This window comes from Lotus japonicus, chromosome 6 (genome assembly GCF_012489685.1).
Source record: "Lotus japonicus ecotype B-129 chromosome 6, LjGifu_v1.2".
Classification (NCBI taxonomy): Eukaryota; Viridiplantae; Streptophyta; class Magnoliopsida; order Fabales; family Fabaceae; genus Lotus; species Lotus japonicus.
In genome coordinates this window covers 16,676,395-16,700,985 of record NC_080046.1, presented here as the reverse complement: position 1 = coordinate 16,700,985, position 24,591 = coordinate 16,676,395, and the positions used below count along the sequence as shown (strand labels likewise).

General features: G+C 38.3%; 4 protein-coding genes across 4 annotated transcripts; 3 read left to right on the top strand and 1 right to left on the bottom strand.

Moving 5' to 3' along the window:
• Nucleotides 1-11,871: 11,871 nt before the first annotated feature.
• LOC130725013 (uncharacterized) lies at nt 11,872-12,705 on the top strand. The gene has a single exon (XM_057576276.1). It carries the CDS (start codon nt 11,872-11,874, stop codon nt 12,703-12,705), a length of 834 nt encoding a protein of 277 aa, XP_057432259.1.
• Nucleotides 12,706-13,811: 1,106 nt separating this feature from the next.
• On the top strand, nt 13,812-16,273 carry LOC130725012 (uncharacterized). The gene is made up of 5 exons (XM_057576275.1): nt 13,812-14,070; nt 14,227-14,803; nt 14,933-15,188; nt 15,325-16,092; nt 16,268-16,273. Exons 1-5 carry the CDS (start codon nt 13,812-13,814, stop codon nt 16,271-16,273), a joined length of 1,866 nt encoding a protein of 621 aa, XP_057432258.1.
• Nucleotides 16,274-19,886: 3,613 nt separating this feature from the next.
• On the bottom strand, nt 19,887-20,675 carry LOC130725011 (uncharacterized). The gene has a single exon (XM_057576274.1). It carries the CDS (start codon nt 20,673-20,675, stop codon nt 19,887-19,889), a length of 789 nt encoding a protein of 262 aa, XP_057432257.1.
• Nucleotides 20,676-22,553: 1,878 nt separating this feature from the next.
• On the top strand, nt 22,554-23,939 carry LOC130725010 (uncharacterized). Its single transcript, XM_057576273.1, has one exon. The coding sequence runs from the start codon at nt 22,554-22,556 to the stop codon at nt 23,937-23,939; it is 1,386 nt and encodes a 461-aa protein (XP_057432256.1).
• Nucleotides 23,940-24,591: the final 652 nt, after the last annotated feature.

The window sequence follows — 24,591 nt, the reverse complement described above, 5'->3', positions numbered from 1 at the left end:
ACGACCAGAGCTATGACGCTACTCCTACTCTAACCTCCCCAGAGAAGCGTATCTCAACACTCCTCATCCAACGCGCTGGCATGGTCGTCGTCTGAATCAGAATCCAGAACGACTAGCTCCCTGTCGACATCAATCACCTCCCTCGCTACCGACCGGGTCTCAATCCTAGAAACTCCTGTCACCGCATCCACTACGCAAACGAACACGTCCTCGTCCGTCAGGTGCACCAACGACACTACACGATAACCACGGGAGGAAGTTGATGTCCTCAAGCGAAGGGTGGTAGCAGTCGCAAGCTCCTCTGCTGGCATCTCAGGTCTGGAACCCGATCGAGTATCATCACGGTCAGCAATAGTGGGGGAGCTCGATCCCGAAGAAGTTCCTTCAACAGACTCTTCCTCTGAGGGGTCCTCGTCGTCAGACGACGGTGGTGGTGGTGCTCCTGAACCAGGTCCACAGTGCACGCCGGGTGGTAAGTTAAAGCTAATAGAATAACGCCTCTGTACTTCCTCTGTCAAGTGTCCCGACGGTCCTCCATTATTCTCCCCAAATAGATAGCTCGGTGGCTAGCGGGGTCAACCACCCATGAGTCGGGGATATCCTGATCTATCATCTCGAACCTAGTCCCCCCAGAGGGGTGGACCATCGTGAACCAATCCACCATGGACATCTGACAATGGTCGTACAACCGCCAAAACACAAACAGCAGGCGCGAGGGTCAACTCAAGGAATTACAAAAGTAATACACACCATAGATAAAGTTTACGAGGATAGATACTTAGGTTCTATAGGCTTATAATAGCATTGTAAGTAGTATATCCTCCAACGAAACATAAATGACTATTACTGACAATCTAACAATTATCAAGTAAGATAACAATTATCAATCACATTCGGCAATTAGGTCCGCTCGGGCGTCTCTTACACCAAACAAATGTAGTCAGATCAACAGTATACCCGCAGGCCTTCCATTTCCGTCTGCTACTAAGAATCACCGCAGTGTTCTTATGTGGAAATCCGGGTCTTATGACCATTTTGGAATCCACCGAGGTCCGACATCCCACCGTGTATAAACCTCAAAATGTATGAATGATGCAATATGATTAGCCAAACAACGTCTCCGACCTCACTCGTCACGTCGTCACGTGTCTAGCTAACTCATTGTCTCTAAAAAGAATACCCTAAGGTAAATGTATATTCTGCGACAAAAGACAATTAAATATAAAAAGAGTGCATCACCCGTGATGACTTCTCGAGTCATCTGACTCATCCAATTCCGATGGTCAAAACTGCTCAGCGAGCGAAAAAGTACCAATGTACTTGGAAACTTATAGTTCCCCGGCCTATCTTTTAGATAGCCAAACAATAAACTGCTCATCGAGCAAAAGAGTATCAACATACTCAGAAACTTATTAGTTTCCCGGCTTATCTTTTAGATAGTCAAACAATAAAACTGCTCATCGAGCAAAAGAACATCAACATACTCAGAAACTCATTAGTTTCCCCAAAACTTGGATTCGACGACACTTCTCATTTTCCAAAAATAATATCCAAGCCCTAAGCTTTCATCTGACATTGTAATCATTATTTAAAAGGTTCAAAGGTTGTTTAGTGTCTTATGAATTTTCCTTGTAAAATAGTTTCCATTTAGGTTTGTCTCTAATCTTATGAGTTTAAAAGATCCCATCATCCCAAGTGACTCCCAGAGAAGGTCTCGATCCACTGAAACAATAACAAGGGCCCGAACCTCGGTTCGTCCCGTCAAAATTTCCCAAAATCTCATAATGAGCATGGCATAAATGCCCCTTATCCTCACTCTGACGTACAACAGATATATGTGCAGTTGCATAACCAAATTAGCACAATCCAACAATCATGGCACATATATCAACACACCCTAAGATTAACCATTTAGCACACAACATGTGAATCAATCAACAAAAATCAAAGCGATGAGTAAATCCTAATCAACAATGTCGGTTGAAGCCTCAGAAAACGGAGACACGCGTCTCAAGTAGTTCACTCGGCCGAAGCCTCCAGAAAACATTTCCCAGTCAATCACAAACAAGTGCATAAAAAATAAATCAAGTCGAATTCGTTGACACCTAAAGCATTAGCTAGTATTCAGTGAGTAGCCCTCACCTCTAGTTCTTCCAGTGCGTTCCTGCAGGGTCCCTTCACCATCCTCTCCTTCCGCTCCACGGAATTCTTCCAACGAACCTTTGAGCAAAATCACAGAATTCCATCCCAACAAGTCAAAACTAACCAAACAATATTTACTAACGTTATACGAAGCATTATAAGCTCCAGAGTACGATAACCTAACGCGATAAGACGAGTTTTCGCAAAAGAGAAATTTTCTCCTCCCCCTTAAGGAGCTCTCGGCCACAACACATCAAAATGTGTTCCGGCGCTTTTTCTTCGATCAAACTTGATTCCTAGGTTATCATTAATCGTAACTAAGGTGAATTAAAGCTCGGAAAAATTATCGGATCGAAAACTGAAACAGAGGTATTTTGGTCAGTGTTTTTAGCTCGGAAATTCAAAATTGAAATTTCGAAAAACAAATTGGATGGGATCGTCACTAACGACGTTTATGACAACTAATCCTACTGGCACTAAGCTCAGTCGAGAGTTTTCAGCCCAAAAAGCGAAACTTTAGTCGAAAAATGGGTATTTGAGCAGAATTGAAGCTCTGCGACGATTCGGCGAGATTCAGCAAAATGTAATCCGCTAAATAGGCTCTTGGGTTAGTAGAGAAGAGGTTTTGACAGAGAAATCAAGTTATTTGGACAATTTTACAAAAAGCTCAAAACTTTGAGCACAGAAAGACAGAGAAAAGCGACAGAATTTACGATCAGGGGTAAGGAATAGCATCAGTACCTCGAGGCCTACGCGTAGCAACGAACAGAGCAATGATCAGACAAGAATCGGCGAAAAGTTCTTCTCCTCTTTCTCTCCTCTTGCGCGCGGGTTTGGGTGGGTGTTGGGGTTTTGAAATTTTGATTTCTCACCTATTTATAGGTGAGGGAAAATGCGGGAAAATGAAAGTTTCGCGATTCCAATTTTTTCTGCGCGTTCCTCTGTGAATTCTAAGATAGATTCTGGCGACAGAATTCCAGAACTCAAAACAGGTTTCTTGGAATTAAAGCAAACGATCCAAAGTCGGTGTGGGTCGATTTAACCCGAAAATATACTTTTTGCAGATGATGTCGGATAAGAAAACTTCCTTCTAAAGAAAGATTAAATACATTGAAAGAAATCGGTACACACGTGTGGAATCTTCGTTTGAAGCTCCGAATAGAAAAAGTCTTCATCGACAGTTTATTTTAAGGTTCTTGAGCTATCAGGGATTTAGTTTCGGCAAACTTCCAGGAATTGAAATCGGACGTTCATACATTCCAGGGTTTCGTGTCGAAACACTTGTCATGGAAAGGAACAAGAGAAATTCTTATGTTCCTCTGAAGATTTTTGGAATTAGTTACTATAGTGACTTAAGAGTAAATTAGTCGTATACTAAAGTTCTTGCCCTAGGCATAAGCGAATAAGACTCGCGCTATAACTTATGTCGATTCTAATACTATTCTTAGCCTTTTCCTGAACTTTCTCCTTCACAAACTCATTCCATCCGATAACCACTTGTTCAGGTTTCCTTCACATTACATTGAACCTAATCGTAAATAGGAATTTCATTAATTTATTGTAAGCTTAAAAACTTGGATCTCACACTAGTGATGAGAATGCGAACTAGATCTTTAGCCATTTTTGAAGGAAATCGAGGAGAGAGAGGTGTGAGATGCACTCGAAGAAGGAAAAAATGTTATTTTTGTGACTCATATATAGTAAAAAAAACTTAAAATTTTTGGCGTGCTTAATTGTTGGGTACGACCTTGCGCTCTTTTATTTATGGACCATATAACATAGTCGAGTTTACTTATAAACTAGATATTATACCCGTGCATTGCACGGGTTTGTTTTCAACATTTTTAACATAAAATAACAATGATTATAGTTTAAATTATTACATAAATATTAAAATAGTTTTTATTTTAAAATAAATAATAATAAATAATAATAATTTCCCTAAACCATTTCAATAATTTCAAAAAAAAACTTTTCAATAAATAGTATTGGAGTTCTCTTTGTAAATAATTAATATTACTCAAATTTAATAATTAATATTTAATAATCAGCATTGTATCATTTTTAAAATTTAATTAATTAATTATTTAATAATGTGAAAATAATACACTCCAGTTGAAAAAAATTAAGCAAATCTTTTTTAATGACATCAAAATAGTTGTTTTACCATTTTTTTACTTTTTACCGAGAAAATCATTTTTTGGGAAGGGCGATCACAATTTCCGAAACAGGTTTACACATGTTAAAATAAAGTAATTTCATCTTTTTCAACTATAATAAGATATAGATTAAGTATTATGTAGTAAATTTATATTTATTCAACTTTGGTCATAACGTTTTTTCTCTATTAACCTTGCTCAAAATCGTTTTTACTAATATATAATAATATCGTAAAATTATATTGGGATTGTTTCTTCAAATAAATCACACATACGTTATAGTTAATAGTAAATACCTTATAGCTTCATTTTTTAATTTAAACAATTTTATCTAAATTATTTGTTGATAACATTATTTTGTCATTAATCAAGTTTATTTTTAGTTATTTTTCCCTAATGCAAAATTCAAGTCAATTTTTATGTTTATGAATATTATTATTCAATTTAGATAATTGAATTAATTTTGAAAATACAAATTTTTTCAGTTTTTAATTTTATTATTTAATATATTAATTACAAAGAAATTTGGTATGGCTTCCTTTATTTTACTACAAAGGTAGGAAGATTTTACTGCTTAATGCATTTAATTAATTTTTTACGATAATTAGATTAAAAAATAAATGACTATGACTAAAATATTTAAAAAAAAAATTTGTGTATCTAATTAAATATTTTATCAAATCGTTGTATTAACTCGTATTAACCTTCCTACCTCAAATAAAAGTGTGGTTTTTTTATATTAGAGTTTCTTGTTTCATTTTTCTTCACTCTTTTTTAGAGAACTAAAGTGTTAAGTTTCATGAGTCTTTTGTCATGTTCTATTCTACCTTATACAACAAACATGAAAATTAATTGACTTACTAATTGATCTAAAAAATGTATTGATCAGTTTTTAGTTTAGTTTAATGTATATATAATACAAATAATTTTTTTGTTTTTTTTGTTGTATTTATAATAAAATTTCAATTCAGTTATACATTTTAGTGGGTAGTTAAATAGCTAATGACTTAGACAAATTTATTCATTTTTAATATCAATATTTTTTGCTTTAAAAAAACAATTACTATTACCAATCTAATTTTCTTTTAGGAAGCACAAATAAATCAAAATTTTTTATTAATGTAAAGTTAGTCAATTTCAGTTATTATTATTATTTAAAAATTATCTTTGGTTATAATTAATAATTAAAATTAAAATAATATTAATATTTAATTTAAAATATGAGAAATTGAAAAGTTTAACAATTACTCATTAATAATTAATAATAAGTGGATGTATATTGAAAGTTGAATAAAAATTTGTTTAAATTTCATTCTTTAATGCATTTAATACTTATAGCTCAAGTGAGCTTTACATATATATATATAGATAGATGCTTATTATGAGCAAATTATTCTTAGGATAAAACTTACTAAATTTGACTTTTTTAAAGTTTTTTTAAAGGCAAATGTAAATTATTGGGTAGGGGAGGTCTAGGGATCGATTCCTGACGGGTGCAATTTATCTTTCCGATGTACTAAAAAAATAAAAAAAATAGTCCTACTCAGGTTCGAACTCTGGACCCTTCACCGTACGTCCGTACCCTTCACCCTCTCAATCCGTTATATCCCCTTCTTCTTACCACTTGAGCTAACCATCAATTAAATTAACTGAGTCAATTAAAATATAAAGTAAATCATGACTATGATTAATTTATTACAATTATAAATATTGATTATCACTTTGACACCGGACTTAAATTTAGATTTATTTTTCCGTTGCTCTTTGTTTGTAATGTTGACCAATAAAAAACAGATCTAACCAATAATTTAGAGGTCACAGTTTCTTACTCTTTTTCAGTCCGCATATGATACTCTAATTGGACAACACAAAAAAAAAACACAAACGTAAAAGCATGCATGAATCACATTCCAATGGTTAATAGAAGCTATGAATGGATCATTCAACTTGAGATTTTAACAAACAAAAAAGAGACTAGTGGAAAATCATTCTGATAACCCAATCTTTCTCACAAGTATGTATCCACAAAAAAATACTTTAACAAATTAAAGTAACATTAATCAACAATCTGGTACTATCTACCTACTGCAATCACAAACCAAGCGTCGTGGAAAAGGATAAATCATTCTTCACGCAGAGAAGAGATTGTTAAGAGCTGCAATTGAAATTTGGGCCTTGGGTTCGCAAACCCTCTTGAAAAGCTCTCTGTTCTCCACCATCATAACGTTCTCCTTCAGCCTCGGAATGTGAACCTTAATCGAAGCACCAGAAACCTGCATGATGGATTCTCCCTCTCCTGGAATTTTAAATTTCTCTGCCACAATCTTCTCATAGTCTTCCGCTAGCAATAAAGCAATATCAGACATGGTTGATGATGCTTGAGTTCCTCACTGAGCGTAACGCGAAATATGAAACAAAGTTTTATGGTTGCTGTAGTGATCAATTGGTCTTAATCAAAGAACTTCAGTACTGTATAAAAGCCATTGCTATTTATACTGTAAACAAATATATGATCAAAAGATATGTTGGGTGTTGCTAATCCAAAATTATTTCGTATCAAACTTCTATATAAGTTCAAGATCTCATAGATATTGCTGTCAAAAAAGAGATCTCATAGATATTTATTACTTACATATATAATATCTTAAATATCACAATGGTCTCTTAAATATTTACATAATCTCCATAATATTCTGATTAATAATATAATTTCTAAATTCTATTACATTCTCTTTTAAAATAATTAAGAATAAAGTTTTTTAATCAATACTTAATTGAACTCTTCTAAGACTTGTGAGTTCGTGTTTTCCTACGATTGAGTGACCAAGTGTATATAGATATCATTTATGCTGTGTTTGGTTAGGTTGACATCTCCTTTTTTAATATTTTTTTCCAAGTGACTCTTTTTTCTTCGGAAAATGTAAGATGGAATATATTAAAAAACAAGTTTAGAACAACCTTGTCACCAATGTTATTAAACTCGGCTCGAACCAGGAACTGGACCCCTGACCGGTTCAAGTCGAGCAACGGATCGGGCATGCAATTTACTCGCCTTGAACCGGATTAAACCGGGTGGGTGGGTATAAAAACCGGTGACCCAAAGCTACGGTTGGACAGTTTTTTTTTTTTTTTTACTGTTCGACGGACCTTCTCCCTCATTCCCTACAACACCACCGACTCCAGTACCAGAATGAACCAGAAGAGATTGACATTTGAATAATAGAAGTAACTTCCACTAGAACAAAACTAAGAGAGGAAGTAGGTGAAGCAAGAAACTAAAGATGAAAATTGTCTTCTTGCTTCAATCTGGAACTCGCTTATATTCGATCTGGTTCACTCTGATATGGCGATGGAGAAGTGGAGATGACGCACGTTGTAGCCTGAGGGGAGAGTGGGTCTGAGAGCAAGATGAATGGATCAAGCTTCTTGCGTTGTTGTATAATCCTGGAGTGTGAGATTGAGATGAGCGGCTGTGTGCTATTGAGTAACATAAAAGTATAAAACCCTACTTTGGATGGATTTGGGCTGGTCATTTAATTTTGAACCCAAAATGTGCATACACTCAACATTTGTTTTTACGGTTGAAAGAAGAATGGCCTTAGCTATATATTGTATTTTATGCATTTCAAAAAAAAAAACTTTGTATTATACACTTACATTAGAAATTGATGTATTCGAGTTTTTTTTAAATAGTCCCTTATTTAGAATTAGAATTAATATTTTTTAGTGTCAACCGAGTCAAGCGGTTCAACTAGTGACCTAGTGATCAGACCAATAACCCAGTGATCAGACCAATGACCCATTAACCCAGTGCCCTGACCGAGTCGATCACTGGGCCGAGTTTAATAACACTGCTTGTAACACCCCGACTTTCATGAGTCATAATTAGTAACCTGGTAAAGAAAATGAAATGATTTTCCAAAAGGATTTACGATTACGGGTAAATTTGTTTTTTTTCAAAACATTTCCCAAACCTGATCCGCATACTCCTGCCCAAACCCATACATTCGGCCTTGTGAAGGCAAGCACCCGTGAGTGACGACGGATATTCAAAACATACGAACAACAATAAAACGATAACACCTTAAGTCCAATATACTTCCTACAATCCCCGCACTGGAGAATCGCAGAAGAGCAATGCATCAGAACCTACCCAAAACCAAAGGAAGTTATACAATCATCCCTACGAGCTTCAACCAATGACGGTAAGCTTCTCTACTCAAGGCTCTAGCCTTACATCTAACACTACTCTGGTAGTCTTTGATCGCTCCACCAAAGTCGTCTTCCCGTCCAACAACACAGTCTCCTCCTCCCAGCAGCGTGGCAGCTACCCACATCGACACCTGTTATAGCCTGGCAGTTTGCCGATCGCCCAAGCACAAACAAAACAAACAAGTCAAGAAAGGGTCAACTTCTTAGAGTAATGTAATATAAGTCATAGCAAACAACATAGTTATAAGTAGTGTGTGAATAATAATTAAACACATCATATGTCCATCTCTAGCATTTGAACGTCAAGCCTTCAATCCATTGCTCGTCGACTGCGCATAGGTGTATTTTCATATCCTTGCCAGGGCAGCACCACATGTCACTAACGTATTTGTACGACCCGGAGTCAATCAACCAACGCAATTGGAGTCTATACTCTTTAATCAAGCAAACACATAACAGGATCAAGGACTAGCCCCTTAATCGATACAAGTAATAGGATTTAAGGTCTATCTTTTTAATCCAATAGCAAATAATGTGATTAAGATCCTTCCTCCTTAATCCAATAGAATATAATATAATTAAGATCCATCCTTCTTAATCACAATAGCAAATAATATGATTAAGTTCCATCTTCCTTAATCCCATAATAAATAATATGATTAAGATACATCCTCCTTAATCAAAAAACAAATAATGTGATTAAGATCCATCCTCCTTAATCAACAACAAATAATTGTATGATTAAGGTCCAACCTCTTAATCAAATAACAAATAATATGATTAAGGTCCTACCTCTTAATCAAGTAACCAATAGTATGATTAAGGTCCAACCTGTTAATCAAATAACAAATAATATAATTAAGGTCCAACCTCTTAATCAAGTAGTAAAGAGTAGGATTAAGGACAATCCCCCTTAATCAAATAATAAAGAATATGAGGTTAATTCCCTCAACCGATGTGGAGTCCGATCTTTCGACTGTCTCACTTAAAGTTATGCACGTATGCAAGAGCAAGCAAACAACGATTCGTCCTTACCCGAATACGTATCTAGCTATGGTTAATTGTCTCTATCGTTTTTCCCTAGGGTAAACGTAGGTCCAATCACCAATTGCTTCACAACAAGGAGTAGCACCTACACTTAGTCGAATCCTCATCTTTCCTCGAACCTCGGATCGTCGACCCTTCCCATTTTCGAACTCATTTTCATATCCTAAGTCTTTCTAAAAGGGGTTATCTTTATCATTCAAAGTGTCCAATCTTAAGTTAATTCATTATGGAATTTACTCTCAAAATCAAGTCTTATGCATTAATTTGTTTCGAAATCTAACAAGTTAGAAGATCTTCATTATCCCTAAGTCCTCTTTCAGGAGAAAGCCTTGATCCTCCATGTCAGCAGTAGCTCAGACCTTCCGTCAGATCCTACTTGCTAACTCTTATAACACTCCGCATTCACATTTGATATAATCATAAGATTTTGGCTTAGTTCCAAGTTTATGCACATACACAATTCAAAGGAATAGATCATGCTTATCCACTAGAAAGTAATAATACTAAAATTACAGTAAACGGTCGAAGCCTCAGCAATTAACAATGACCTAATCCCCAAAAAACAAAGGCATGAGCTTCAAGGTTTAACAATGGTCGAAGCCTCGTAAAACAGTGGCATAAGCCTCACAGATCAAATCATTAAACCATTGTCGATTTTTCGACATCTAAGCATAGTAGCTAATAACTAGGAGAGCTACCCTTATCTTATACACTTTCCTTCCTAAGATGCAACTTCAAAGATTGCTCCAAATACTCGTCCCTTAACTCAGCTCCTTCCCAACCTTAAGCAAAAAACCATTACTTAGTTACTACGAAACAGTTCGACTTAATAAGACTAATGAAAACCAGAAAAGATTTCTAAGCTAAATATCTCCCCATAAAAGGTCGATACTTGTTCTAGGTTCATTTAAGTGAGAAAATGACTTGAACGCAGTCTGCTTCAAAATCTGCCGCAGAATTACTTTTTCCGATTGACATCGAATGAGAAAACTTCCTTCATAAGAAAGATTCCTAGCAGCGAAAGAATCTAGATTGCGCGGATGGAAACTTCGTTAGAAGCTCCGAATAAAAAACTTTTTGTTAAGGGTCTCACTGAAAGTCCCTGCGGAGATAAAGTCTAACTTTATTGAGTTTCCGGAAAGTGAAAACTATCGAGTTTACAATCGAAAGTTCCACAATGGAACACAGGTCAAGGAAAAAATACCCTGAAGGTCTTATTCTCTTGCCACTGTTGAAATACATCTTAAACAGTGCTCTAGTAGCAGAAATAACCTTTTTCAAACACTCTCGACCTTAGTCGGGTGCGAATACGGCTCATGCTATCATTCAAACTGACTATAGTGTCATAATTAAACATATATTGAGTAATCTATAAAGTTTCACTTGATAAATCATCAAACTCTAATTCAGGTTCCTCTCACGCTTACAAAGCAACCTAGGCGCGAGTCAGAATTTAATTAATTATTCTAATTCTAAAAATGTGGGTCTTACAATCCTTCTCAGAGGTAGGCAGTACAAGATAGCAAGATAAAAAATTCAAAATAAAAAACAACAAACCACAGCACAAAACAACAAATAAAAAAATGCGAAAGTAAACAAACAACATGGAAAGAATAAAAAGCTACGGGAAGGGAAAAACAAGAACAACAACAGCAATGTTGGTAAAAAAGAATCGTCTAGAGGCAGCAGCAGGCAAAGCCATAGAGCGTTGCAATCATACGCAAGGAATCCTCAATGAAGACTGGCCAACACAAGTGAAGAAAGACAGTCTCCCTTAGCAAATTAAGAGGACAACATAGCCCAAACATGATCTTGCCTATTGCAACCAGTTTTGGCAAGATAATCAGCTAGAGAGTTTGACTCCTTATAAATATGTTTGATTCCTATGCAATCCACTTCAAGGCAGAGAAGATCAATGAGGTTAAGGTCATGAATCAACTTCCATGGCCTAGTTACTTTATTGTTGACCCAACCAAAAGCAAGGGCAGAGCCACTCTCAACTAAAATATGCTTCAATTTGAAGTGGCTGTAGAAAATCAGCGCGTGGAGCAACCTGGAAAAAATCACATGACTGATGTTAATATTATGACTCATTAGATAGTTAAAAGTTAAAAAATCATGAGAGAGAAAGGTAGAGAGAGAGAGAGAGAGAGAGCAAGGATGGACGCTAGTTGGAGGGGGAAGGAGGAATCGACGCTCTGATCGTGATGGACTTGGGAATACTACCCAGCTCGGTGGATATCGTAGGAAGGGTGAGGGTATTACTACCTTCTTTTTCTCAAATTTCTCTGAAAATTTTAAGGCAAAAAATATGTGGGAAGTCTTCTCTAGGTGGGGTGAAGTCCAGGAGGTTTTCATTCCATTCAAACGGAATAGAGAAGGCAGAAAGTTTGGTTTTGTCAGGTTCTTTGTTGTATCGGACCCTGTCAAGCTTAGGAGACAACTGGACCAGATCATTATTGGATGTACTAAGCTTCATGTGAATCCACCACGTTTTGAGATACCCAATCCACAACGCTTGGCGAACTCTGGCTATCAAACAAGAAGTGAGAACTTGGAGAGGCAACCACGCACGATCAGTAACCAAGCCAAAGGGTATCCCCGATCCGTAGCAGGTAAGAAATCCTATGCTGAAGCAGTCTCTGGTGGGGAAGGTAAGGCAGAGCCCCATAAGAATATTTTGAAGAAACAACAGATAAAACAGGGAAAGGCAAAGGGCGAAACGGTGGCACAATTATGGGTGGAAGACTCGATTGATGAATGGCTACAGAGATGCTGGGTTGGGAAAATTCAGAATATTAGTATGATTGATAAATTACAGGAAACTATGATTATAGATGGTATCCATTCAATCAAGGCTCGTTTTATGGGAGATGATTTATTCCTTCTGTCAGGTGAACAGGAGGAGAACTTGGAAGATACCATTAAAAGATCAGAAGATTGGATGAATGAGATGTTTAGTTCTCTGGTTCCTTGGAGCCCCAAGATTTCCCTGGAATATAGAATGGTGTGGGTTAGGTGCTACGGCTTCCCACTCCATGTGTGGAAAAGAAACTCTCTAGAAAAATTAATCTCCCCAATTGGCTCTCTCATTGAGATGGAAACATCAACTGAGAGTATGTCTTGCATTGAGTTTGCACGTTGAAAGATTCGAACAACAAAACTAGAGATGGTAAATTATGCCTGGGACATGACTTTCAACAAGGTGATCCATGGTATTAGCGTTGTGGAGGAATTCCCAGCAAATCCCTCCTTGTTCAACCGTTGGCTTCCGCGTGAAGATGATGATGTTAGTGAGTCCACGAAATGGTCTTACGATGGTTCTGATAGGAGTGGTGCTGCATCCGTGGCGTCGGACCACGGTGGTGGAGATGGCAATCTCCGGCAGGAAGGTGGAACAACGACTGACTTTCAAAATTCACCTATTCCATCAGTGGTGTATGAATCCGGTGAAATTCTCGATGTTGCATTAAACCCACACGTAGAAAATTGGAAATCCTTTAATGATTGCTCCTCGTTTTCGGGGTTCGAGGTTTTAAATACTACAGCAAATGATGAGGGCATTATTGAGAATATATTATGTGGGGTAGGGGGTGACATGGAGAGTACAATCAGACCTAATGTTGACCTACCAAATTTACAAGAGGCTAATGCTCCCGAAATCGTTTTGGACTTGGAGGCCCATAACCCAGAACATATTGGGCCTTCTGGTGAGCATGACCCAAACCCGCTAGCCTTAATTCAAGGTAACAACACCCATCACTCTGATATTCCTATCAATGATGAAACTAATGTCGAGACGCAGGGTGATTCCCCTATCCTTGACCCTGTGATGGTCCCTTCCATTGAAGCTGCCCACATCTCTTCTGCGCCTTCTATGTCTAATGCAGAGCTTCCTTTGGTGTTGGCGTCCAACCCAGACCCAGATGTGGGTTCGGAAGGGATTAATCAACGTTTGGGGACTCCTTGTACCTCTGCAGCGACTAGAAGGAAAGTCGTTAGGCATGTGGCCCATTATGTGATTTGCTCTTCTGATGGTTCTGATCTTAGCTCTGGCAATTGGGTCCCCTGTTCAAGGGATATCCTAGGTGAAGCGAACCAATCATGGAGCTTGGGCAAGCTTCTGGGTATGCAGTATCAAGGGGACGAGGCAGAGGTTGTCAGGAGAATAGCAGAGCTGGAAACAAGAGATATGGCTCTCCTATCCAGCCATGTCCAAGCAGAGGGCGTTGGGGATTTGAATCCGTCACAATGATTTTACTCTCATACAATGTGCGGGATTTGGGCAGCAGTGTGAAACTGCGTGCTTTAAGGGAATTAGTACGGCAGGAGAAAATAGATATGATGCTCATCCAGGAATCTAAGTTGGAAGTAGTTGATCAAAATTTGTGCAGGTCAATTTGGGGAGCTGATGATTGTGAATGGGTCTTCAAAGCCTCTAACAGCAGAGCGAGGGGTTTAATTTGTATCTGGCAAGTGGAAAAATTTGTACTGGTAGATAGTTTGATAGGTGAAGGCTTCATTGCTTTGACAGGACATTAGGAGAACCAGTCCTCAATTTGTGGTAACGTCTACGCCCCTTGCAACTCAGCAGGTAAACAGAAACTTTGGGAAGATTTGGAAGAATATATCAATAATACTGGTTTATCTTGTTTCTGTATAGCAGGTGATTTCAACGCCGTTACTAAGCCTGAGGAAAGGATAGGATCTGCGAATCGAAACCTGTATGAGCGAAGGGAAATTAATGATTTTAACTCCTTTATCTCCAACCTACACCTGCTGGAGCCCCCTTTGGCTGGTAAAAAATTCACCTGGTTCAGCGCAAATGGCCAGGCGGCGAGTAGACAGGATAGATTCTTATTGTCTCACGACTGGTGTTGTTGCTGGCCAAATAGCAATCAATTGGTGCTGAATAGAACCTTATCCGACCACTGTCCCGTCCTATTTCGTGTATCAAATCTGAATTGGGGCCCTAAGCCTTTTAAGGTTCTGAATTGCTGGTTTTCTGACCCAAGGTTCAAAGACTTTGTGGCTAAGGAATGGGAACAGATTTCAATTTCAGGAGCTAGTGGCTTTGTACTGAAAGAGAAGCTAAAGGCTATCAAAGAGAAACTCAAAATCTGGAATAAAGACATTTTTGGGGACGTTAACCAAAACTACAGGGAACTAGTGGAAAAATTGGAAGAGTTGGATCAGAAACTAGGAAATGGTGGGCTGTCTACTCAGGAACAGAAACAGTGGAAGTAACTTCAAGCAAATTTGTGGCAGGCTGCAAAGTATAAGGAATCACTCCTCCACCAAAAATCAAGGTGCAAATGGATTTTAGAGGGCGATTTAAACTCTAAAATTTTCCACTCCTTTGTCAATTGGAGGAGGCAATCTAACTGTTTGGTGGGCTTGCATATTAATGAGCTTTGGGTGGAAGATCCGGTTTTGGTGAAGAATGGTGCTAGAGAGTTCTTTGATCTGAAATTTAGATGTGATAATCAGATTGCTCCGACGCTTGATGGCATTCCTTTCCGGCGCATAGGAGAAAATGAGAGGATGAACCTTATGCGAAGTTTGATCCTGTGGAGGTTAAAGAAGCAGTTTGGGAGTGTGGAATTGATAAAAGCCCAAGTCCGGATGGTATAAACTTCAAATTCCTTAAAAAATTTTGGCACATTGTTGCTAAAGATTTTCAAAATCTCATTGATGAATTCCATGAGAGGGGTCGCTGGCCTAATGGATGTAATTCCTCTTTCATCACCTGATTCCTAAGAAGGATTGCCCTGCGAACTTGTCTGATTATAGACCAATCTCCCTAGTTGGATGTGCTTATAAAATTGTGTCTAAAGTGCTTGCCAACCGTATTAAAAAGGTGCTGCCCTCTGTAATTAATGAAGCTCAAAGTGCTTTTCTGGAAGGGAGAGGGCTCATGGATAGTGTTGTTGTGGCAAATGAGTGGGCTCATGATGCGAAAAGTCGTAAGAAAGGCTCAATGGCTTTCAAAGTAGACTTTGAAAAAGCCTACGACTCAGTCCGTTGGGACTTTCTTTATTACATGATGCATCGTATGAATTTTGGCGACCAGTGGATCTCTTGGATCAAAGGATGTATTGAACCTACTAGAGTTTCTGTTCTAATCAATGGTAGTCCAAGCGGGGAATTTAGTATGGGGAAAGGGATAAGGCAAGGTGATCCTATCACACCTTTCTTGTTTTTTATTATTGCTGAAGGACTCAACGGTTTAATGAGACAAGCAGTTGATCTCCATCAATTTAAAGGGTACTGTTTTGGACGCCAAACAAATGAGGAGGTATCTATTCTTCAATTCGCTGATGACACTTTATTTATCGGGGAGGCTACTAAGGAAAACGCGTTTACTCTGAAATGTATGCTTCATTGTTTCGAGTTGGCTTCGGGATTGAAAGTCAATTTTTTCAAAAGCAGTTTGATTGGTATCACGGTTGAGGAGAGGGACTTGCAGATCTTGGCTGCAATTTTAAATTTCAAGTTGATGAAGCTTCCTTTTATTTATCTGGGATTGCAGGTAGGTGGTCATCCAAGAAGGATTGATTTATGGAACCCTATTCTCACTAAAATCAGAAAGAGATTATCGAAGTGGAGGAGTAAATCACTTTCTTTTGGAGGACGCATATGCTTGAATAACAGTACGCTTTCTTCCATTCCCCTCTTCTATCTTTCTTTTTATAAACTCCCTGCAGGTGTAGAGAATGAATGTAACCGGCAGATGAGAAAATTCTTATGGGGAGGCTTGGAGGGTGAGCAATCAAAGATTGCGTGGATTAAATGGGATACAGTTTGTAAACCTAAAGATCTCGGTGGCTTAGAAATAAAATGTTGGGGGGATTTCAATAAAGCATTGTTTGGCAAATGGAGATGGAGACTGATAGTGAATCTGCAAGTGTACAGATTGCTCGAAGTAATAAAAAGATCGAACCACAGGGATTGCGTAGTTTATACTCTAAATTAACTAAACTTAGAATGACAGGAAGTAAAACTAAAAATTAAAATAAAGAGATGATTGGTTTTTCGTAAGTAACTTAACTGCAATAAAATTAAAGAAAGCAAATAACACTGTTGAAGGGAATTCAATTTAAAAGCGCGCTAGGGGTTCTGATTTCGTTAACCTTCTCCCTATGTATCTTCCCAAACAGTTATAATTATGAATTCAATTAATTATCTAGGTGCTAAGCCTAATTGTCCACTTATCAATTCCTTGCATAAATGTCCCTTCCAATTAATTAGTGATAGCTAATTCCTTAGTACCTAATCCTAATTAATTAGAGATGAAGTTCAATTCAATTCAGGTAAACACAAACAATTCGTTACCCTTATTCCTAAGGTGCACAGACCTTTGCTCAACTTCTCCCCAAATCCCTAAATTCTACCAATTTCCCAATTGCATAGAAAATAGTTAGACAAACTATTGCAATAGAAAGTTTCAATTAAAACAGAGGAAAAATTCAAGACATAAAATAGAATCCATTATCATAACTGAAACTTGGTTCAAAACATAGTTTAAAGGAAAACTAGATCAATCACCCTAATACGAAGAGAGTTTAGCCTGACATGTTCATAAGTAAATTACAAAAGAAAGAAAGAAAACTATGATAATCAAACCAAAATTCTCCTTCTCTGCTGCTGCACCGTTCTCCAAATTATTTCCCTCCCGTTCTGTTTGCCCTAAGTCTCGTTCCATTCATCTATATATACTCCTATTCTTTATTTAAAATCCAATCTGGACTCAAATCTGATGCCATCACGTCAATTTCATAAGCCCATATATTATAACTTTTCCAATCCCTCCGTCTTTACTGTCGCAGGCTTTTAAAAAAGCTAAATTAATGCCGCTGCCACGTGTCACAGCTCTACTGGACGGAGCTTAAAGGGTTGGAATCAAGTGTTGCGCGGCTCATGGTCTTATGGTAGACCCATAGAGTGAATGAGCCACATGGCAGGGATGGAAACAGAAGCCGTCAGATTTCCTGTGGTGCATGGTAATTTCCGTGGACTATCAGCTCCAGACCAGCTCCTCTTTATTAATCCGAAAATCCTAATAAAATATAAATGAAAATCATAAAAATGATAGAAAAATACTAAAAACACATAAAAATAATAAAATGCATGAAGTAATCCTAAAGTGACCTAAAATGACTAAAATATCCTAAATAATATATTAAAATGCATGAAAATTATATAGAAAAATAACATTTAATCCCGGGTCATCACACCCCTATACTCAACAGCAGCTTGTCCTCAAGCGGAAATTTAGGAAAGCTTGTCCTTAAGCACATAATAAATCAATTCAAAATCATATGTCTGCACTTCCAAAACACAAGATACACAATCAACAAAGAAAAATAAGTTCATGAGCATACTAGTTAAGAGAAACCAGGAATTCAGTCCAGAGAAAATGAAATCAATAGGACAAAGATACTTAGAGTTCACATCAAAACTCACAACAATAGTCATCAAATTTTATTTTATTTTTTGTGTATCTAACAATACAAACACTATGCTTCAGTTCTGATAATCAATCAAATCAAAGGTCAGACACTTCATGCAATGCAATAAGAAAGAGATTCACAAGGTTGTAACTTGGTCAAGGTGTAACTTTAGGTAGGATAAGAAAAGGATAAAGCAAGGCTACACATACAATTAGTTAAGTGATTTGTTTCTTCTTTCAATTCAGAACATTTATTTAAAGCACTCAAGGTTCTTTCTCTCTACTCTCCTATTTTTATTTGCAAACTTTGCTTTTTTTATTTTTTTTTCTCATTCTTTTTCTTTCTTTTCATTTTTCATCATTCATTTTTTTTATTCAAGCATTTTGCTTCTTTTTCATGCACACTAGGAGAGAGAGGGAACCGATACGCTAATAATTTTTTTATTTGTTCAATTCACAATTCAGATCACTTAACAGTTCACAAATATTTCCAAAATTAGGGATAAAGAAAATTCACATTTAGGCTCAACTTGGGCAACTAAGGAATAACTGAAACAAAGTCTGAAGGCCATAAAAAAGGTCTAATAATCTCTTAACAAATCACAAGAATCACACTATCAAACCGACATGCATTTCAAAGCAGAACCAAGCAAGTGCAAGTAAGTCAGGAATCATCAGAGATCACTCATCACTCAGCAAAAACAAGGGGTAAAGAGATGAACCCCAGTGAACTCCTATCAACACTATCCATTGAAAACATCTCTTAGTCCTAAAATTCACTTACTTCTCCCAATAGCATGCCATGACCCAATACATTAGCTGCACATGTGTATCCCAATTTCCATAAAAACAAGGCATAGATTCAGAATTGAAATCACTTGAGTAGTCAAATACAAAGGTGAAATGACTAAGGAGTAAAAGCATGTGCAGAACTAGTGTGTGCAACAAAATGTAAAATCCATGATCATAAAATTACTTGAGAGATAATTGGTTAAGAAAAACTCCATGTACTCAATTTCTATGCAAAAAGTGATCGCATCAGGACTCTGTCAGCTAGGCACTCCAACTCAATTATGATCATGTAAATCATTTAGTCCTTGTAAAAATGAGTACACAAATTAAAAATACCATAATTATAACTTAAATAACTCATGACAACACTAAGACTGAACATAAAATAAAGACTCAAACTAAAAAGGATATTTTTTTTGTTGTTTTTTTTTTGTTTTATAAAATTACTCTAGCAATTGCCTTGAGAGAAGTAGCAATAATTGGAACGTGAGAAGAGGATAGAAAATTTCTCTCAGACAAGACACTAATGGAGCTTGTATACACCAAAATAAAACTTGGAACAAAAGATGAAAAGTGAAAATGCACACACTGCTATTTTTTTGACCATGCAATTGCGCCACAAAGCTCTCCAATTTGCGTGGGTTCGGTGCAAAATATTGCAGAGGAGAATTCTTTGGTGCAAATGCACCGTGGATAAAGGGAATTGCACCACTTCCGTGCAAAACTTGAATTTTTTTTTTGAAACTAATAATACTAATAATAAACTCATACTAAAATTTAAAAAAATGAAACTAAAATAAAATAAAACTTACTCTACTACGTACGCAAAATTTTGCCTGGGTTGTCTCCCAAAAAACACAATTTTATAGTCTTTGTTAGACTTTACCAGAAGAATTCTATTCGGGGTTTACCCCATAGTGCATTGCACTTCCAGGTTCCTTAAACTCAGCACATAATTTTACCATGTTCTTGCAATCAATCTCAAAAGCATGAGCACAGTTATTCAATTTAGAGTTAAAAGGGATAGGAGGTTTCTCATCTTTCTTATGTTTTGGCTTCCATATGAAGCACTCTCCTTTCGCTTACTCCTCTTTCCGCTCCATGTTGGCCACAACGCTTTCAAAATGAACTGGTTCAGCTTGATTTCTTTGGTTCTTCTCCTTCTGGTCTGAATTAACAACCACGCTTGTATGAAGGACTGGTTCAACTTGATTTCTCTTTGGGTTCTCCTTCTTCTTAATAATTGCTCTCGATTTTTCTGTGAAGAAGAACTGTTTCAACTTCTCATCACTCCACTTGTCCATCATCGCCACCAAGAATGCATCATTCTTCTCAACTGGCTTTGGCTTCAGGTCAAATATGGTGAAAGTGATTTTTTCATCAGCTACCCTTAAAGATATTGTTCCTTTTCCCACATTTATTTTCGCTTGTGAAGTGGCTAGGAACGGTCTTCCCAGAAACAACGGTATTTTAGAGTCCTCATCCATATCAATTATCACGAAGTCCACCGGGAACTCGAACTCTCCTACTCTTAGTAGCACATCTTCTACAACCCCCCATGGAGTCACTATGGAGCGGTCCGCTAGTTGAAGCATCATCATTGTTGGCTTCAGCTCTCCAACATTAAGTCGCTCAAACATTGATAGAGGCATTAAGTTGACGCTTGACCCTAAATCGCATAAGGCTCTCACTTCCTTTGACGCCCCAAAATTAACAGGTAGAGTGAAACTACCTGGATCCTTTCGTTTGGGTGGAAGCTTCCTTTGCAGAATAGAGCTACACTCCTCAATCAGCTCAACGATATCATTCTCTTCACTCAACCTCCTTTTCTTAGAGAGTATCTCCTTCATGAACTTAGCATATTGAGACATCTTCTCTAAAACTTCAGAGAATGGGAGGTCTACACGCAACTTTTTAAACATAGAAACAAACTTGGAGAATTGCTTCTCCAACCTCCTCTTTGCTATGTTAGTGGGGAAATGGGGAAAAGAAACTTTTGTAAACTTATTATTTTCTAGTCTAAATACTAGTCTAAATACTTTCTTAGTGTATCACTTGCACTGCCACTAATGGTCTTACGTACCACCTCAAGTATCTCGGACATCCACACCGGGTGCACATCCGGGGTCTCAGGTAGAAGTTGTCGTACGTTCCTACTCCTTATCCTACCTGCATGTTTTATGATGCATGTAAATTATTCAATTATCATTCAACCATCTTCCCCTTATCCTGTCGGGAACCACGCAAGATTTTATTATAATATTTTTATATCTTAGGTCCTTATTTTCAAGTTAGCAACTTCTATAGGGACTAAAGTTTGAAACAAGGTAAACCTTAGGGACTAAAACGTGGAGTAGCCACTAACCCTACTATTCATCCTCACATCACCATACTTCTCTTCATCATGACATTCCTCTGCAACCTCTAGACATGGTGTTATGTTGCCTGAATTTTTAGTGGCCAAACTCATACAACAAGATCAAAAATCCTATTTTCATGATATAAGCTACATTGTGAGATAAAACTTGGACATCTAAAGCTTAATTTTCTATATAAAGGCGGTGGAAGGGGCTGAGGTTACCTCACTTCCTCAGAAACATTTTACCTTCCATCTCAAGCTCTGATCAAGCCTTTCTTCCTCATTGGACCGGGCGGGATATGAGCTATTTTATGCCCGCCCATGAGACCAACGGATTTGGGCGAGACATTGATTTTGTAGAGGCACAGGCGATGATGAACGGATTGTGGCTCTTCGTCTTACCGGTAGACCCTCTTGCCAGTTGGCAGATTCTTTTGGGTTTGTCTTATTTGCATAGGAATTTGGGCCTTGATTGTAAAGGCCCAAATATAGGAATCATCTAGATGAAGACCACACCCACTATAAAAGGGGGGGGGGTCCTTACCTTGTATCTGACACCTTTTTTACTATTAATGATAATATTTCCTATTATTGCATCATATCTATAATTGTGCTCTGCTAGGGTTTAGTCATTGTACCTTTTATGCTTAAGTAAGCTCTAGCACGGAACATTGGCGTCGTCTGTGGCTTTGACCTAGATCTACTTCTGACGTAGAGAGGTGGAGTTTTAGCTGATGGAAACTCGATCGTGTGATGTTGGTCATCGTGATTACCGTCGTCGTGGTGGTGGTCGTCACGGCGGACGTGGCGGCGATCGGATTGAACATCAGGTGGTACATTCTGAGCCAGAACAGGAGGCTTCCTCGGAGGATGCTCAGTCGGTGGCGCGCTCCCGCCCCTCTCTGGCATCTGGGCCTACTCTGGGTAAACCCTCAGATCTGGTTGCTAAGTCTGATCCTGACCTCCGGCAACGCCAGTCGGAGCCTGTACACATCAATTTGGAGGATGTGAAGGCGAAAGTTCCTGTGAAAGAGAATGAGGTCATAACAGGCATCACGCCAGTAGCTTTGAAACACATGTTGGATACCTTGCAAAACATCCAACACCAGAATGAACATTTACAAGCTCAGGTGGAATACTTAAATCCAATGAAGGACGTTCGGCGGGGACAGCGCGTGGACGCTGAAGACATCGTTGAGTTCCAGCCTTTTGTGCCCGCCCTTACGTTCGTAGAGATACCGGAACATCTACAGACCATGACTTTGGACGCCTATTCTGGCGATTCTGACCCCATGGAGTACTTAAGGTATTTCAATACCAAGATGGTTATTGTGGGGCAAATGATGCAGTAAAATGTAGATTATTGCCCTCGACATTCAAGGGTATGGCGATGACGTGGTTTATAAAGCAGCCACCATTTTCAATAGATAATTTCACTGATTTGTCTACAAAATTCTTGACTCAATTCTCGGCCAATCAAACTACAAAGACAACCATCTTTGATTTGATCAATATACACCAACAATCAGGCGAGAAACTGAAGACTTACATGGCGCGATTCAGCAAGATGGTGGTTCAGCTAGAGGAAGATAGTCCTAACATATGTGTGGCGGCCTTCAAAAACGGGTTCAGGGCAGGGGCGTTAAATCGAGAATTAACAAGGCGCCTAGCTCGCGACATGATGGATTTAAGGGCGAGAGTTCAAGAGTTTATTCTGATCGAGCAGGATGATCAAAATAAAAAGGAAAGAGAGGATTGGAGAAAGAACATTCAACCAGGAGCAATTCCGTTGGAAAAACCTAAGGCAGGAAAAGATTCAAGGCTGGCGCCTACCCCTCGCCAGCCTAGACCGAGACCCTACCAACATGCTAAGTTAGGATTTCAAAGCAATACTTGGCATAGGAACAATCAGGGAGTTTCATCGGGACAAGTGGCTCAACCAGCTTCATCGCCAAATGTAGCACCATTAACAAAGCTGAATGCCCCACTAAGTACGATCCTACGAGCGGTCGGACAAACAAACGTGGTACAATATCCACCGCCTCCTAGACGGCCCCCGACTAATGTGGATACTAACAGGTGGTGTGAATTTCACAAAGCTCTGGGGCACACTACTGACAATTGTTGCACTTTACGACGAGAAATTGATCGCTTAATCAAGGCAGGACACTTGGCAAATTTTATCAAGGATACCTCTGTTCAGGAGCCCGCCAAGGCGGCTCAGATTGACAAAGGAAAAGGCAAAGAAGTGGTAGAGGAATTAGATGAACCTATTGGGGAATGTTCATCCATTGCAGGGGGATTTGGCGGAGGAGAGCTTTCAAGTAAAGCTAGGAAGAGGCATGTGGCGATGGTACATTCAGTACATAAGGCGTCCGAGGGAGCGTGCTGGTTAAATCATTCCCCAATCACATTTACTCCACAAGATTTTGCGCATGTGATTCCACATGACAACGATCCCATTGTGGTCACAATCAGGATCAACAACTATAAAACCAAAAAGGTGTTCCTTGATCAAAGGTCATCGGCGGACATCATTTATGGCGACACATTTGATCGTTTGGGACTCAAAGAGTCAGACTTGAAGCCTTACCCAGGAACCCTTGTTGGTTTCACAGGTGATCGTGTGAATGTACCGGGCTATGTGGAACTTCCAACCGTTTTTGGCGAAGGAGACTTCGTCAAAAAATTCCAAGTCAAGTACCTATCCTTGCCTGGCGAGCAAACTATAATGCTCTACTCGGTCGGGATACGCTTAACAAGTTGTGCGCGGTAATTTCCACCGCCCACCTGACCATCAAATATCCGGCGTGCAATGGCAAGGTTGGAATCTTACGTGTAGACCAAGAGGCGGCCAGGGAATGCTACCTCAGAAGTGTGGCTCTTTATGGAAAGAAGGCCGCTAAGGAAAGCCATAGAATCACTGAGATCTTTTCGCAAGAGGGATTTACTTTAGACCCAAGAGATGACATTGATGATCTCCTCCCTCAGCCTCTAGAAGAAACTAAATCAGCAAAAGTCAAAGATAAGATTTTGAAGATTGGAAGTGGCTTGTTTGAGGACCAAGAAGAACGGTTAATTGCCTTGTTGGGCGACTATTTGGATTTATTTGCTTGGACAATCAATGACGTGCCAGGAATCGATCTAATCACTCACAAGTTGGCCATACGACCGGGGGCAAAACCGGTCATACAGGTGATAAGTGCCAATTTTACGTAGTTTTCCATTGTTATTAAGGCACTTATCTATGTGATTTATGGAAAATTTCTATCAAAGTTACTCTCCTTTGCTAAGAATTTATAGATTAGTGAATTCTAGCTAGAAAGTGTTTAAAATTTAATTCCAATCTTAACTTTTGTTGTAGGAATGATGATTTAAGGAACAAATGCAAGAAACCAAGGATTTTGAAGATTTTGTGCCAAAAGAGC